Consider the following 15576-nt stretch of genomic DNA (forward strand, 5'->3'; position numbering starts at 1 on the left):
AGAGACATATATAAATAAAATATACGAAGGGGATAAATAGAATAAATAGGAATAAAAATAAAAATACAAGTGAATTGCACATTTCAAGTATTGAGGTCTATTGCACCGTTGACTATTAACAAAAGTATTGCACAAAAGGTAATGCACAGTGAAGTGAAGAGGCACTACAGCTTAGTTGTTCCCCCCCTCCTTTGTCCTCCTGTTTCCCCTCCCTCTCCCCTCCAGAGAGGAGTTAAACAGTTTGATGGCGTGTGGGACAAAGGAGTTTTTAAGTCTGTTAGTTCTTGTCTATTATAAACACCCAGATAGAGATGGATATCTTTCTTAGCAGCACCTTTGTTCTTGGCACACTTCAGCAACCCAAGTTTCTTGTTAATGAGGGAAAACCAACTAGAAAAGTAAAAAAAAATGTTATTACAGTTTCAAAAGCAAAAACATCAACATTTATATATGTAACCATGTCAAAATCAGAACATGTACACATTAAATATAAATGTGTGTACAATTAAGACAAACATCATAAACACATCTCTAAATAAAATGAGAATTTGCTTCTCCATTTAAAAATGTGTTTTTGATGAATCCTGTATATTTCTATTGATTCGTTCTGTCTGACAGATAGAATCTGGTTACTGTCACATTTACTGCAGCTGAAATATAACAATTAAACAATTATAACCACGAAAGAGCTGAGAGTAGTCTATAAAATCTTTATTATTTAAAAATAACTTGCAAAAACATAAAATACCGTATGTTGGATAGTTTGGTTTATGTGTTTTTACATATTATAATTTGGGCCAATGTTAGTAAATGAGATGTATTTTTCAGTACTTTTCTTTTTATACTTTTAATAATCAAGGTTAAAATGAATTAAAAAAAAAACCCACCAACAACATTCCAGTGTTTAAAAACACAGTCTAAAGTTAGTGGGTTACACTTAGTTCACTGGATATATATATTATCTGCATATGAAAGCGTTTCTAAAAGCAGAAGTAATACTGAGGAGGTTTTTGTCACAGCCTGAATCACTGTGATACGTACGCAGAAGCAGAGTCATCATATGTCTGACAGTAATACACTGCAGAGTCTCCTGTCTCTGCTCGCTTGATAATGAACTGGTAATCAATGTTTGATGAGGATTTAGAGTTGAATCTGTCTGAGGAGAATCCTGTTCCAAAGCTGAGTGAGCTGCTAGAATGAAGAAAACTTAGAACATACTGAGGAGCCTCTCCAGGAACATGTTTATACCATCTAACAGAATTCCCATAATATCTCTCTATGTTGCAGTTGAGAACAACTTCTTGACCTGGAGAAACTGTGTGGACAGCAGGTGTTTGGGTCAACACGATCACTGCATCAACATCTGCCAGGAAACACACACAAAAACATGAATGAAAAGTTTACCTCCAAAAATATACACCCTAAAACAGAAGATCTTACATGTTAGAGCAGTGATGAGAGTGCACAGGATCCACAGCATGTTGTCAGTGTGAGGTGTAAATGATCTTTACTGTTCAGCTGAGATGTGAGTGGGATTGTAGTGAGAAGTGAAGCGATACTGACACTTAAAGACACAGAGGAGAGGCAAACCAAAGGAGGAGGAGATTCAACACAATGATTTTCATTCATAGAATAAAAAATCATTTATAATGCAAATAACATCAATTAAATGTTTCTGGCTCATGTTCAACCGACACACTTATGGCTGTCATGACATATTGCTCATGAAACTATTGTTGTAAAGGGAATAAATATTATGTAACTGATTATTGACAGTTTTAGGTGTTAACACCAATCTCTTTCTAGCTGAAATGTGAGCAGGACTTATGTGAAAAGAATAAACAGTAACGTTTATAAGAACATGAGGTAGAACAAGTCTCAACAAATTCAGAACAGTTGTAGTTTAAATGCAAATGCCCTTATCCTCACACATCACACGTTTTCTTCTCGTCTTATATTTATTTCTGCCTGATGTATAGTTATCACTATTTAAGAGCTGAGACTGGTGTTTACTAAATTTCTATTACTTATAGATAACTGTTAGTTATATACAGTATTAGTCCACTTCTGACATGTTTTGGCTGAATAATATCTCTATATTCCTCTGCTTGCTTTATTCACATTTTCAATGATGAATATTAAAATTAATTAAAAAAAACAAAACAAAACAAATAACACAGTATTTGAAGGTGGTGGGATTTCAGTGTGTTTCTCGGATGTGTCTTTTTTTCAGCATGTGAAAGAGCATCAAAAAGCAGAAGTATCTGTGAGGAGGTTTTTGTCACAGTGTAAATCACTGTGATACCCCACTGTTAGCAGAGCCGTCCCATGTCTGACAGTAATAGACTGCAGAGTCTCCCTCCTCCACATTCTTGATGATCAAACGATAATCTGTTGTTGACTGATGAGTGGATGTGAATTTTGGAGCAGAGAACCCAGAGCCATAGTATGGAGAACTATAGCTATGATGAAAATACAGCACATGCTGAGGACTTCCTCCTGGAATCTGTTTATGCCAGGCAGCAACATAGTTAGTAACAGTCCCCAGGTTACAGTCCATGGTGGCTGTCTCTCCTTTCCTCACTGATAGAACAGGAGGTTTCTGCGTCAGCACCGTCACACCACTCACACCTGCAAACAACAAGAAGACATGCAGTCAAGAAAGACACACTTACATTTAACTGTAACATGAGGTCTATTCTTCAGTATATTTTAGACTCTTTACATGTTAGAGCAGTGATGAGAGCACAGAGAGTCACCAGCATGTTGTCTGAGTGGGCTGAGAACTGAGTGGAGAGGCGATGGTGGAAGAGCTATTTAATACAACTAACAGGAGGAGGAGCACTGGAGGTTTTCTTTTTTCCGCTTGCCTGTGTTATTAATATTAATAACAATAATAATATGTCTTGTATATATAGGTTTTTTTATATTATTTTGGAATGGTTAATAGCCATTCTTTTTCCATGGTTGGTGATATTTTATACTTTTAACTTGTATTGTATTTATAAACTATAATTAGATTAACATATTCTGAAGCAACATAAAGTTTACAATTTCAGCTTTAGCTCTGTAGAAAATCATTTTCACAGCAAGTTATTCTCTCACATGTCAAACTTTGCACAACAGTGGGATCATCTAATTAAACAACTAAATATCTGTAAATAAGATGGGCCTGTTTAAAATGTGATGTATAAAAACAGTTTTTTAAAAACAGAAACAGTTTGCAGCTTGAAATTCCCACCCTGTGAGAAACCATTAAGATTCAGCAGCAAAATAAAAATTATATAATTATGTCAAAATTTGTCACAGCAGTTGCATCATGATAGCTGACGGAGATGCTATCTCCTTCATTGTTACGAACAAACAGTTTAATCAAAATTAAAACTTGCTAAATAAAAAGTAATAAATAAAAAAAATTCTGATTGGTTATATTTAAATTTGGCTATTTTAAATTATATTTCAAAGTGTCATGTTTAGGCTGTGTGCAGGCCGGTTCGCCGGTTCGATCCCTGGGCTCTCTGTCCTGGTCGTTGTGTCCTTGGGCAAGACACTTTACCCTACCGCCTACTGGTGTTGGCCAGAGGAGCCGATGGCGCGATATGGCAGCCTCGCTTCTGTCAGTCTGCCCCAGGGCAGCTGTGGCTACAACCGTAGCTTCCCTCCACCAGTGTGTGAATGTGAGAGTGAATGAATAGTGGTATTGTAAAGCGCTTTGGGTGTCTTGAAAAGCGCTATATAAATCCAATCCATTATTATTATTATTATTATAAAAACTGAAGGCTAGCTAAACTGGGCTGGCCAGCGGGCAGGTGGACAGACAGCATGGGAGAATGGAGTTTGCGACACAGACCAAAGAAAACACAGGGCTTAATACAGAGCTGGAGCCATCAGGGAATGGGAGACAGGAGGGAAACACAGCTGGGACAAATCAGGGCTAACAAGACAAGGGAAGCAAAACCAGATACATTAACATGCGACATGGACTTTCAAAGTAAAACAGAAACATAACAAAGACAAGTGGACTTGACAAGGGGATACAGCTGACAGGGGAGACAGAGCAACTATTGAACACAGAGACATAAACCATGAGGCAGAGAACTCCAACAAAGAAACCAAAAGACTAGAAATGATAAACAAAATCAAAATCAAAGCTCAATAGTAATGCAAAACTCAAAACTCCTGGTCGATGACCCAGGTACCCTAACACAAAGTTCCTCAACAAGTGATATTAAGTGCAAAATTTCAGCTTCAGCTCTCTGTATTTCAAGATTTCTCATGAGGTTATGAATGAGACCTGAGGACTAAGACCTGCAGGTGCATGCTGGGCAGGAAGAGAACAAAAGCTTGGAACAAGTGAAAAGATCTGCCAATGGAACGAGTGTAAATTCTCTAGTTTCAAGATGCGCTGTCTAAAAAGGTGTTCCTATTCCTTACAGAAATATTTAAACCTCATTTCTCATTTGTGGGATAATAAAGGTTTATTCTATTCTATTCTATCTCAAAACTAAACAAAAAACTAAACATTTTAATGAATTGGTCTTCAGGCTGGGGAAATGATCATTTATCACAGAGATGAGGTGACTGACAGACTATTCATGTTTTGACAAATATAAAATAGTTACGTTGTCTTTTGCACAGTTGAGTGTGAGTTATGAAAAATGCCCCAACTGTTTTGAGCAAAGCATGTAGACTGGTCAGAATGACCTTTCTGCTGTGAGAATTGCACCAAATTGATTGAGAGAAATTGAATTTTGATTTATCTGATAATGTGTGAATGTGTTTCATTGTGTTCCTTTTTATACTTTTAACTTAAGAAGAAAAAACTAGCAATCCAGTATTTAAAAACACATTATCTGAAGGTGGTGCGTTTTTATTTACGTGCGCTCAGAATAGTGGCACAAAAATAACACCTGAAAGCTGAAAGATGAGAGGTGCTGTAGTGAGAAGAGAAGAGATACTGATGCTTATAAAGACACAGAGGAGCAGAAGTAAAAGAGGAAGAGATTCAGCAAAACAGCTTTTATTTATAGAAACTAAATTAAGTGATATAAATTATTGATAATTTCATACAGTGAACATTGTCTTTATGTGAGCATTATTGTTTTAATCTCAGTGATTTCACATCTTTGAATTTACTCTTCAAAAAAAAAAGTACTTAATCAGTATATCTGGTTTATATTCATCTGTCATAACAAATGAGATCATAACTCTGAGTTTGATGCAGTCTTGTTTTATTTTGACTGAATTTTAGTTTAGCACGAGTTAGTGAAATTGCTGAACTGTAATGCCAAATGAATTTGTGTAGTCTCGTTTTTTTCAATTTTGTCTTACTGTGGCTTGAAATCATATTCACAATTAGCATGTTTTGCACCTGGATGACTGAGAACCTTCACAGTTTTTGATCAGACATATGCTACAGTACAATAATAATAAAAGCTGATGATGTGAGGCTTTGTGTGTGAATAATGTGTGTGTATTCTGGTGCTTTCTTTGTTTAAAGTGAAAATTTAAATGAAAATAAAAATACAATCAATAAAAATAACAGAACAATGTTTAAAAACTAATTGTGTGAGTCTGGACCAAAAAAAGCATAAGTTGCTAGCTTTGAGTTGCTAGATATTAGATATTATATTATTAGATATTAGTCATATTTCAATCACTCTGTCTTTATAGGGTGGTGAAAAATTTACATTCATTCATCCCAGAATTAAAGTGACTGACTTACTATTCGTGTTTGGCGAATGTGAAAAGGTTGTTGTTGTTGTTTTTTTAATTGTTGGGGTGTCCTGTGCACAGGTCTGTGTCATAAAAAATGCCCTAACTGTTTGTCAGAACTGCATAATGAGTGTTATGATGATTCTGCTTTGAGAAATTTGCAAACATTGACAGAGAAAAACTACAAAATATTATCTGCATAATGTGTTGCAGATAATGTAAACCCACCACTTTATCTTGGTGGGTTTATACTGAGTTTGCTTGATCTCTCAGGATCAGGTTGTTCACATCAGGATGTGGAAGAGTGTCAAAAAGAAGATGAAGAGAAATAAAAAAGGAAGAAAGAATACCAAACGATGGGAGGGGGTATCACTGTCCCTAAATAACATGATTGAAATATGCATTGGGTAGCTTTTGTCTGCTGCTTCTTTCCTGTCTGTCTTTTGGATGTGTTTCTGTTTGTGCTTTAAGGCTCTACACCCCGGGGTTGCTTCGCTTTTGTTTGTGTTGATTGCTATGTGTTATTTTTGCTGTAAATGCACTGTTCTGCCGTTCATATGACAATGTTTAATAAACTCTGTTCTAAGTCTGTTCTGCTCTTTTCCAGAGAATCAGCATGAGTGATTTGATTTTAATTGGATTCAAAAGCTTCAAAATTTGTTACCTGACAAAACCTTTTTCTCCTGTTTAGGTTAGGGAGACAGGTAAGAGGCCAGTATTTTCTTTTGGGTTTCTCGTTATAGGTAGGTCAGTTCTGTTTCATTTCTAGAGTGTTTTGCTTGTTGTTTTGACCATGCCCATCTTGATGCTTGCTACCTTTTGAAATTAACAAAATATCTGTTTGTTGTGAAAGCGCAACCCTGTGGCAGCATTGGTCTTTCCTTGGGAGATTAGAGCGGGGGCATTATCTTTCCTTTTTTATGTGTTTTGGGGTGTAACACATTTCATTTCATAACTGGACTCTATTTAGTGTTCCATAACAGTAAATAAAGTTATGTTTAGGCAAAAATCAAACAGGATTCAGCTAACTGTCTCTGAATGATCAAATGGTAATAACTAAAACATTTCCACTAAACAGCAGTTCCATTTTATTTTACAGAGAGCTGATACTTCATTTACATGAGGTTATAAGACCTGCAGGTGCATCATGGACATGAAAAAACAGAAGAGCAGACAGGTTATGCTTCACTGAGTGTGAAGATTCATTTGCAACATTTTAAACCAGTGACACTTGCCCTCTCTGTTACTCAGGAAGAATTATTAAATGATGCTCTCTAGTGTTCAAATATTACATAGCATGTATGTCAGAAAATATTTATGTTTTAACTATGGGAAGAAGATATTTTAAAAAGTGGTGTGCTTATGAGTGTTTTTTTTCCTCGGTGTGCCCCTCTCCAAAATTTAACAGTTCATTTTAATAACCTTAAACTTATGTTATTTATAATACAGTGACACATTTTCCCATTTACTCACAAGAAAACACATTTTTTAAATCAATGCTTTTATTAATTTAATGCAAAACACAAATTCCTGAAAATACTTGTCAAAAACCAGCAAATGAATACATGATTTAAACCTTTTGCTTTATTCTGATTTCTAACACATAAAGACTGTAATGAGCAAACAGCACAAGCGGTAAAGAAGCAGATTTTAAATGCACATTCTGGTCCTCGACTATTCAGTGGGACATTCTGACTTCTTGATGTTTTTCTCTGAAGTCTGTGAGCCCAAAGACACTTTACATGTATAAACCTTATCCATGTTCCAGTCTGATGTCTGGATGGTCAGAGAGCTGCTGATCTGGTAAGTCTGGTCTGGTCTCTGAACAGCAGTGCTAGTAGAGATCCCACTGCTCACTGGACTCCCAGCAGCCAACCAGCTCACATCTGCAAAAGGCACAGACTGACTGGACAGACAGACCAGAGAAGCTGTGTCGGACCGGAGCTCAGCACTGGACGGAGGGAAGACTGTCAGGACAGGAGGAGGGAGGCTGGAGCCTGAAAATACATGAAGGATGTTCAGGAAATTGAAAAATCAAAGGACATGAAATGAAATAATGAAAACAGAAGAAATCAAGACATCAATAAGAGTCAATATGGAATAAACATAATATTTGTTATGAAATTAGAAGAAAACAATACTAATGTGATTTGGAAAAATATACAGACATAACAACTCAACATATCAATTGATTTTCTTTTTAAGTTTTCCTAAAATAAAATATGACTAGTTACTCTTTAACTTTCCATGTAAGATGTTTTTGATTTAATTCTGGAGGTTTCTGCATAACATGTCAGTTACTGTGAGCAATTTTCTTTCATTAAAAAAAAAACTGTACAGCCCGTTTCTAATCATTTAAAATTAATTTTTAACTTTAGTAACACTGTTAACTACTACTGAAGAAAAAGAAAACAATCTTATATATGTTTTTGAAATGCCAACCCCAATATTAAATAAAAACACTATGAGAATAATAAGAACGGATGATATCATATTTCACATAATGTTTAGTGAACAACATTTATATAAAAATATACAAATTTGGTTTGACACCTTTTCAATTTTTTTTAAATTTTTTAAAGAATTCATGTCTCCTGCACATACAACAACCTCAAACTATTTCATGTTGTACAAAATCATAAAAATGATGCAGAACAAGAAACATATTGAATTAAGTAGTCATCAGCAGACTTTTGCAAAATCTCTCTTGTTTTATGATCATTTAAAAAGTACTTACTTGTCACAATCAGCTTGGTGCCTTGTCCGAATACCACAGTGATTCAGTTTGTATACATGGCTGTACAAAAACCTCCTGACTGTCACTGATGAGGGGAGAGGAACTGAAACATCCTGTAGAGACTAACTTTCACTGTCAACATCTCATTCACTTCATCTGTTTGTACTTTATAACTGTGTCTCTGTGTGTAGTCGTGTTTTTTTCTTCTTGTCACTTGTTTTGTGTAAGACTTAATTAAGTACTCATTATTCATCTGAATTAAACAGAGATTCACTGTCTCTCAATGAGATTTTGTTTAGTCTGGTTCACTATGACGGAGCATTTTTGGGAGTCTTCCCATGTCTGACAGGAACTCACTGCAGAGTCCCCTGTCTCTGCATGATTGATAAAAGACAGGTTAAAGGTTAAAAGGGATAAAAAAATAAAAAAAAAGAACAATCCAATGTTCAATATGACATTATCTGAAGTAGGGCTGAGCCATATACCGTTCACGATAATACCGGTATTGTCACGGTCTGGCTGGCAGACCGTGTGGATGTGTGGGGAAGGAGGACCCAGGCGCGGTGCTCTGTGTATAAACAGTGCGTTTATTTACAGTGATGGAAATAATAACAGTAAATACCCGTGCTCTCCCTGACTCCCGTGTCGTGTCTCTCCGTGAATAGTCCGTGTCTCAGTGCTCTCCGCTCCCGTGTCTCAGCACCCCTCGTGCTGGCTGCTGTCTGGCGCTCCACACTTCTCCTGGGGACACAATAGACGCAGCCGTCAGGACACATATAACCGTGGGCATACACACACTAACTCAGTTCAGCTGGATGACTAACGTGGAGTCTCATGGAATGATCCCGCGTCAGTAGGAGCTCCAAGACTCTCCTAAGTAGCTCCCCCGACGAGCCCTGATCAGCGGCAGGTGTGTGCAGACCGTCAGCAGGGCCACACCCACCAGGCCTGAAGGCGCCCACCGATATACATACACACGCAAACAGGGAGAAGGACAGCAATGCCAAATATACATACAACAATAATAATAATAATAATAATAATAATAATAATAATAATAATAATAATAATAATATAATTCATAACTGCTCAGGGATCCTGGGTCGCTCAGACCCAGGGCCCTGACAGGTATAATGTTGGGCAACGACAAGAAAATGAAATATGAAATATCGCGATAGAATATGGGTAAAACGCGCATGCGCAGTGCCTTTGTTTTCATACGCACATGGCGAAAAAGGGACGACAGTGACGGCGAATGAGAAGGGCGAAAGTGGATCGTTAAATGAAACGGATGAACCAGAACTGGTTTGTAAAAATGCAACTTCAGTGGTGTGGCACTGGTTAAGCTTTCATCCGTCAGATACACAACAAAGCACTATTTTTGGTAGTGCATGCTAGCGGGCCGTCGTTATTACCGTGTCTTTTGGAAAATACGGCACACTTAAAATCAGTCCTTTGATTTTTCTGAAAATCGACAGTACCCCTTATAATCCCGTGTGCCTTATGTTTGAATTCTAGTTGTGTTTACTGACCTCGAAACAATTTTATGTGGTACACGGCGCTCGAAAATCTGTCAAATGTTTCAAGATGACTTTGCTAAGCTACGAAGCCGCACCGCTTGATGGATTGTCAGAGCATTACGGCTATCGTAAGCAGGAGCCTCGCGGAGTGATACGTACGGTTTAACTTTTTTTAAGTTTTGTGGATATTATACATGGTTATACTGAGGATATGTTGGCCAATTTCCACTGGAAATGCCTTTTGGTTAAACTGTCAGCAGGAAATTTGCATTTGCACTGTTACAATTTTATATAACTTTAATGCAAAAAACAGCTGCTTTTTTAAGTGGAATACATTGATGGGTTTTTTTTTTTTGCACTAATAAAATTGTGGAGTTGTAAAGTATTTTGTCTAGTGTCAATTATATCGTCAGTTATATCATTATCGCAAATTTTCAGATCTATATCGTGATAAATATTTTTGGTCATATCGCCCTGCTCTAATCTGAAGGTTGTATGTTAAAATGAGTTTTCTCCTTTGGACTATTGAGTGAATGAGCCTTAAGAAAACAGCCACAATGTAAATCATTGTACATTGTGTACATTGTCTTCTTTTTCTGCCTGCTTGATAGTTAAGTGGTAATTAATGTTTGATGAGGATGTAGAGTTGAATCTGTCTCTGAGGAACCTTTTTTCAAAGCTGGGTGAGCTGTCAGAATGGAGAAATCTGAGGAAACCGTCCAGGAACTTGTTTATACCAGCAAACAGAATTCCTGTCATCTCTCTCATGGCATGGATATTGAATGCATTGCTTACTGTTTTCTTTGAAACATTTGTACCTGCTGACTCCAGGTATTTTTGGTGTGCCATTTTTTTATAGGCTGTTCCCTGTACATATGGAATATGTAACAAAGTAAAGAGATAGTTTCAATGAGATAGACAGAGGTGGCAAAAGTGAAAACTTTCTTTACTTAAGTAGAAGTACAGATACCTAGGTTAAAAAATACCTAGGTATCTGTACTTCTACTTAGTACTGATTCAAAAGAATCACAGTACAATAATTTTCCTCAATATTTAAAATACTTTCAGTGATGAATGTTAAAATATATCAAAAAGAGTAATTCAGTGTTTATTAACAGATTGTCTGAAGTTGGTGGGTTTACATTGATGAACATTAAAATCAAATATTAAAAATCAAAAAGAACAATAAACACAGTATTTGAAGGTTGTGGGTTTTTTGAATGGGTGTTTTGTCAGCATGTGAAAAATAGAGCATCAAAAAGCAGAAGTATGAGTGAGGAGGTTTTTGTTACAGTGTTTCTATGTCAGCACCGTCACATCACTCACACCTGCAAACAACAAGAAGACATGGAGTCAAGAGAAACACAAGCACATATGAATCCAACAAGTAACTACTAATCTGAAGTATAAAGATTCCATACATGTTAGGGCAGTGATGAGAGCACAGAGAGTCAGCAGCATAATGTCACTGTGTGTTGAGACAAGTAGCAATGAAAGGTAGAACTTGATGTGGCAAAGCTGGGGGTAACGTGGCTAAGGGGACGTGGATCTGGAGAAGGGAAATAGGTCCTGGGATGCAGACTGGAATGGGGCAGAAGGAGAGAAGATAACGGGGTTAGGTAAGTAGTCGAGTGGCTCTCAGAAGTTGGTAAGTAGATTATGTAACTATTCTTACTTGCAGGTGGAGGAAAAGAGCAATGAGAGGAGGGTGGCGAGAATCCAGGGTGAACTGAGCAGTGTGGAAAGGCTGACCTCAGATCCGGATGTTTCAGATGGAGTCTGGTGGCAGGAGGGCAGGCATGTGAGGCACAGAGTGATTTACAAAATGGTGGTTTGATATCTTGAGTCCGAGAGAGGAGTGTAAGCTGTTTGAGACAAGGTGAGTCCAGGAACTGTAGACACAAGAAAGTTAAGTTAGCAAGGTAAATGACAAACAGAGCTTGAAACATGAGAACCAGTTACCAACATGGGTTGATGACGCACTGGCGGTGAATGAACGTCAGCGTGAGGCTTAAATATCTCTGGATTGATTGCCTGCAATCAGCTCTGGGTGTGAGGAACTGGATGAGGAGGTGGCCTTGCCCATGTGTGGTTGTTCATGATTTTAATGAAAAAAATTAAAAGAAAAAAAAATAACACAGTATTTGAAGGTGGTGGGGTTTCAGTGTATTTGTTGAAGGTGTCTTTTATCAGGATGTGAAAGAGCATCAAAAAGCAGAAGTATCTGTGTGGAGGTTTTTGTCACAGTGTAAATCACTGTGATACCCCACTGGTAGCAGAGCCGTCCCATGTCTGACAGTAATAGACTGCAGAGTCTCCCTCCTCCACATTCTTGATGATCAAACGATAATCTGATGTTGACTGATGAGTGGATGTGAATTTTGGAGAGGAGAATCCAGAGCCATAGTATGGTGAACTCCAACTATGATACATCCTCAGCACATGCTGAGGACTTCCTCCTGGAATCTGTTTATGCCAGGCAGCAGCATAGCTAGTAACAGTCCCCAGGTTACAGTCCATGGTGGCTGTCTCTCCTTTCCTCACTGATAAAACAGGTTTCTGTGTCAGTACCGTCACACCACTCACACCTGCAAACAACAAGAACAAACGTAGTTAAGACAAATACACTGACATTTAACTCTAACATGAAGTCTATTCTTCAGTATATTTTAGACTCTTTACATGTTAGAGCAGTGATGAGAGCACAGAGAGTCACCAGCATGTTGTCAGTGTGGGCTAAGAACTGAGTGGAGAGATGATGGTGGAAGAGCTATTTAATACCACTAACAGGAGGAGGAGCATTTGATTTTTTTTCTTTCTCTTGTCTGTGCTATTAATATTATTATTATTGGTGTTGGTAATGCCTTGTGCATTTACCCTCGCCTGTGGCAACATCATCATCTTCCATTCTTTTCAATAAATTTGTTTGTTTGTTTTGTATTTTGGAATGGTGACTTTCTCCATAGCCTAAATGTGGCAGGATTTTGGTTTGTTATATTTTACACTTTAACTTGTATTTTGTTTAAAAAATTGCAATTAGATTTACATTTTCTGAAGCAACATGAAGTTTAGAATTTCAACTTCAACTCTGTATTTTATTCTCTGACACGCCTGGCTTTGCACAAATCATCTAATTAAGTAACTAAATGTCTGTAAATGAGAATGGCCTGTTTATAAATGTGATGTATAAAAACAGTTTATCATGATTTTTGAAACCAGTTTCCAGCTTGAAATGCCCACATTGTGATAAACCATTAAGATGCAGCAGTTAAAAGAAACTGTAGGATAAAATTAATATAATTATGTCAATACCAAATAAAAAGCAGAAAACTTTCAATCCCTAATGGTGACACGTTTTCCTGCTCTTTGTTTTCCTAGTGTTGGTTTCTTTGTTCCTGGCCACTCTTTGTTTTGTATTTTGTTTGAGTGCAGCATTTTCAGTCTCCTGTGCCCTGCATTTGGGTCCAATACCTGCCTGCCACACAGCGGTTACATTACAGTATGAGAGCTGGAGGAGATGCTCTTCTTAGATTAGATGAAACTTTATCCCTCAGATGGGTTCCTCCAGGAAATTCAATTCTTGTAAGTTACCTTGTCACGAACAATCAGTTTGATAAAAATTAAAACTTGCTAAATAAAAACTAATAGATACATTTAAAAAGAGAGAACATTTCTGATTGATCATATTTAAATTTGATTATTTTTAATTATATTCCAAAGTGCCTTTAACAAGTGCAAAATTTCAGTTTCAGCACTGTGTAGGCCTAAAACAGGCCTACCTATCTTATTTTAATTTATGCCAACCTTAACACAATTTTAAATATTATGAAAACAATAAGAGCGATCAACAACATATTTCACATCATTTTAGTGAACAACATTTATATAAAAATATACACATTTGATTTGACACCTTTTCGCACAATTTTAATATAACGGATTCATGTCTCCTGTACATACGACAACTTGAAACTATTTTAGATTGTGCAGATTTTCAGGTCATCTGGTCAGATGATTACCTGGGCCATTGTAGTAACTTTATCTTCCTTCTCTGAAATCAGTTGTGAGTTTCCTTGGCTGCATTTAGTATAATTGTCTTGCTGAAATGTCCACGCTCTTCATCTTCAATGTCCTGACAGATGGCAACATATTTTTTTTATCAAGATTGTCTCTGTGCATTTTCCACTCATCCTTCCTTCAGTTATATGACATATGCCAGAGCTGTATGCTGAAAAACAGCACCACACAATGATGTTTCCACCTCCAATCTTCACTGTGTTGGAGGTGATTTGCAGTGGCTTTTGGCTTCCAAGCATGGTGACTATTGTGCCATCCGAAGAATTACATTTTATGAAAATTTGTATCTCATCTGACAAGACTGTATATCTCCCAGTATGGTGATCTCTCAGGCATGTCTAAATGTTGTTCAGCAAACTTTAAATGCACTTCAACATGATTTTTCTTCAGCAATGAAGTTTTGCATACAGGCTATAGTTTGAAAAATTGAGTGCATTACTGATTGTTTTCTTTTCTTTCTGTAGCTCTCTACAGATGGTCCTTGGATTCTTTTCACTCTGTCTGAACTCTTTCAGGGACCACCTGGTTGTCACCGGTTATGGTGAAATGATTGTCTTTCCACTTCCAGATTATGACCCCAACTGTGCCAATGCTGTCAGTATGTTTCGCAACAATAAGGTTGCAAGCATTGTGAGAGAGCTCAGTGGTTTTACCATCATGAGATGTTTCTTGTTTCACAGCTTGGTAAATTAGACACCTTTTTCTAGACCGTCAGTTGGGAATGCACAAAGTGGCCGGATTACGTTCAAATTACTCATAGATATGACTTTCCATGCATTTTTTGCACCTCATTTTCTTCATATGTTCAAAACTTTCCCCCTGTTTCATTTCTCCTAGTTACACATAATTAACAGAGGTTATAAATACAAGTGACCTCCCCGCCACAAAATAAATAAATAAATAATAGCAATAAATTAAATTAAATCAATAAATAAAAATGAATATAAAATAACAACAGCAAAACATATAACCATATCAAAACATGAATCATCAGAAAATCTTTTTCAGTTAAAAGTACTTGTTACAGTCAGCTTGGTACCGAATACCACAGTGACTCAGTTTGTATACATGGCTTTACAAAACGGCACCAATAAGGCATGAGGAATTGCAACATCCTCTTCAGGCCAACTTTCACTGCCAACATCTCATTCCCTTAATTGATATTTCAAAACACTGCTTACGTGTTTCAAACAATTTCTGTCTCTTTAGACATTTTTTTCTCCTCTGTGTCATTAGTTGCTTTCCCGAAGATTTTATGGTTTTGCCTCATTAATACTAGGAATACACAAGCACTGCAGTGTATCTCATTCAGATTTTTGTCAGTCTGAATCACTGTGATACAACTTCACTAGAATAGGTGTAGTACAAAGAGTCGACAGTTCTGTACCGTCAGTAATGAAATAGTATTAGCTGTTCTAGGATTTAAAGCTCTGAATCTGTCTGAGCAAAATCCAGTGGCAAAGATGGTAAGATTACTGAATGGTAAGTTAATAAACTAAGTAACTGCTGCAGGAATTTTTAAAAAAA

At 36.9% G+C, this 15576-nt stretch overlaps 1 protein-coding gene and 1 gene segment (V, D, J or C); both read right to left on the reverse strand.

Moving 5' to 3' along the window:
- Positions 1-1706: 1706 nt before the first annotated feature.
- LOC102295378 lies at positions 1707-2784 on the reverse strand. The segment is given in 2 exon segments: positions 1707-2631; positions 2726-2784. Coding segments are annotated over 2 exon segments (378 nt in total).
- A 4004-nt stretch (positions 2785-6788) lies between these two features.
- LOC102295680 (immunoglobulin lambda-1 light chain-like) overlaps positions 6789-15576 on the reverse strand; it is a 44198-nt gene continuing 35410 nt past the window's right edge. The window contains exons 1-4 of one of the 3 annotated variants that reach the window (XM_005952063.2): positions 12655-12713; positions 12238-12560; positions 8453-8486; positions 6791-7712 (exon numbers count right to left, since the gene is read on the reverse strand). In XM_005952063.2, the coding sequence (XP_005952125.1) occupies positions 7390-7712; positions 8453-8486; positions 12238-12560; positions 12655-12694 (720 nt within the window). In that variant the 5' untranslated portion in view covers positions 12695-12713 and the 3' untranslated portion in view covers positions 6791-7389. Of the gene's footprint in view, positions 7713-8452; positions 8487-12237; positions 12561-12654; positions 12714-15576 lie in introns of those variants that run through there. The other 2 variants (XM_042216854.1, XM_042216853.1) reach the window with 2 other exon arrangements.

The sequence above is a fragment of the Haplochromis burtoni genome, unplaced genomic scaffold (assembly GCF_018398535.1).
Source record: "Haplochromis burtoni strain Fernald_Lab_line unplaced genomic scaffold, NCSU_Asbu1 Contig_1296, whole genome shotgun sequence".
NCBI classification, from domain to species: domain Eukaryota; kingdom Metazoa; phylum Chordata; class Actinopteri; order Cichliformes; family Cichlidae; genus Haplochromis; species Haplochromis burtoni.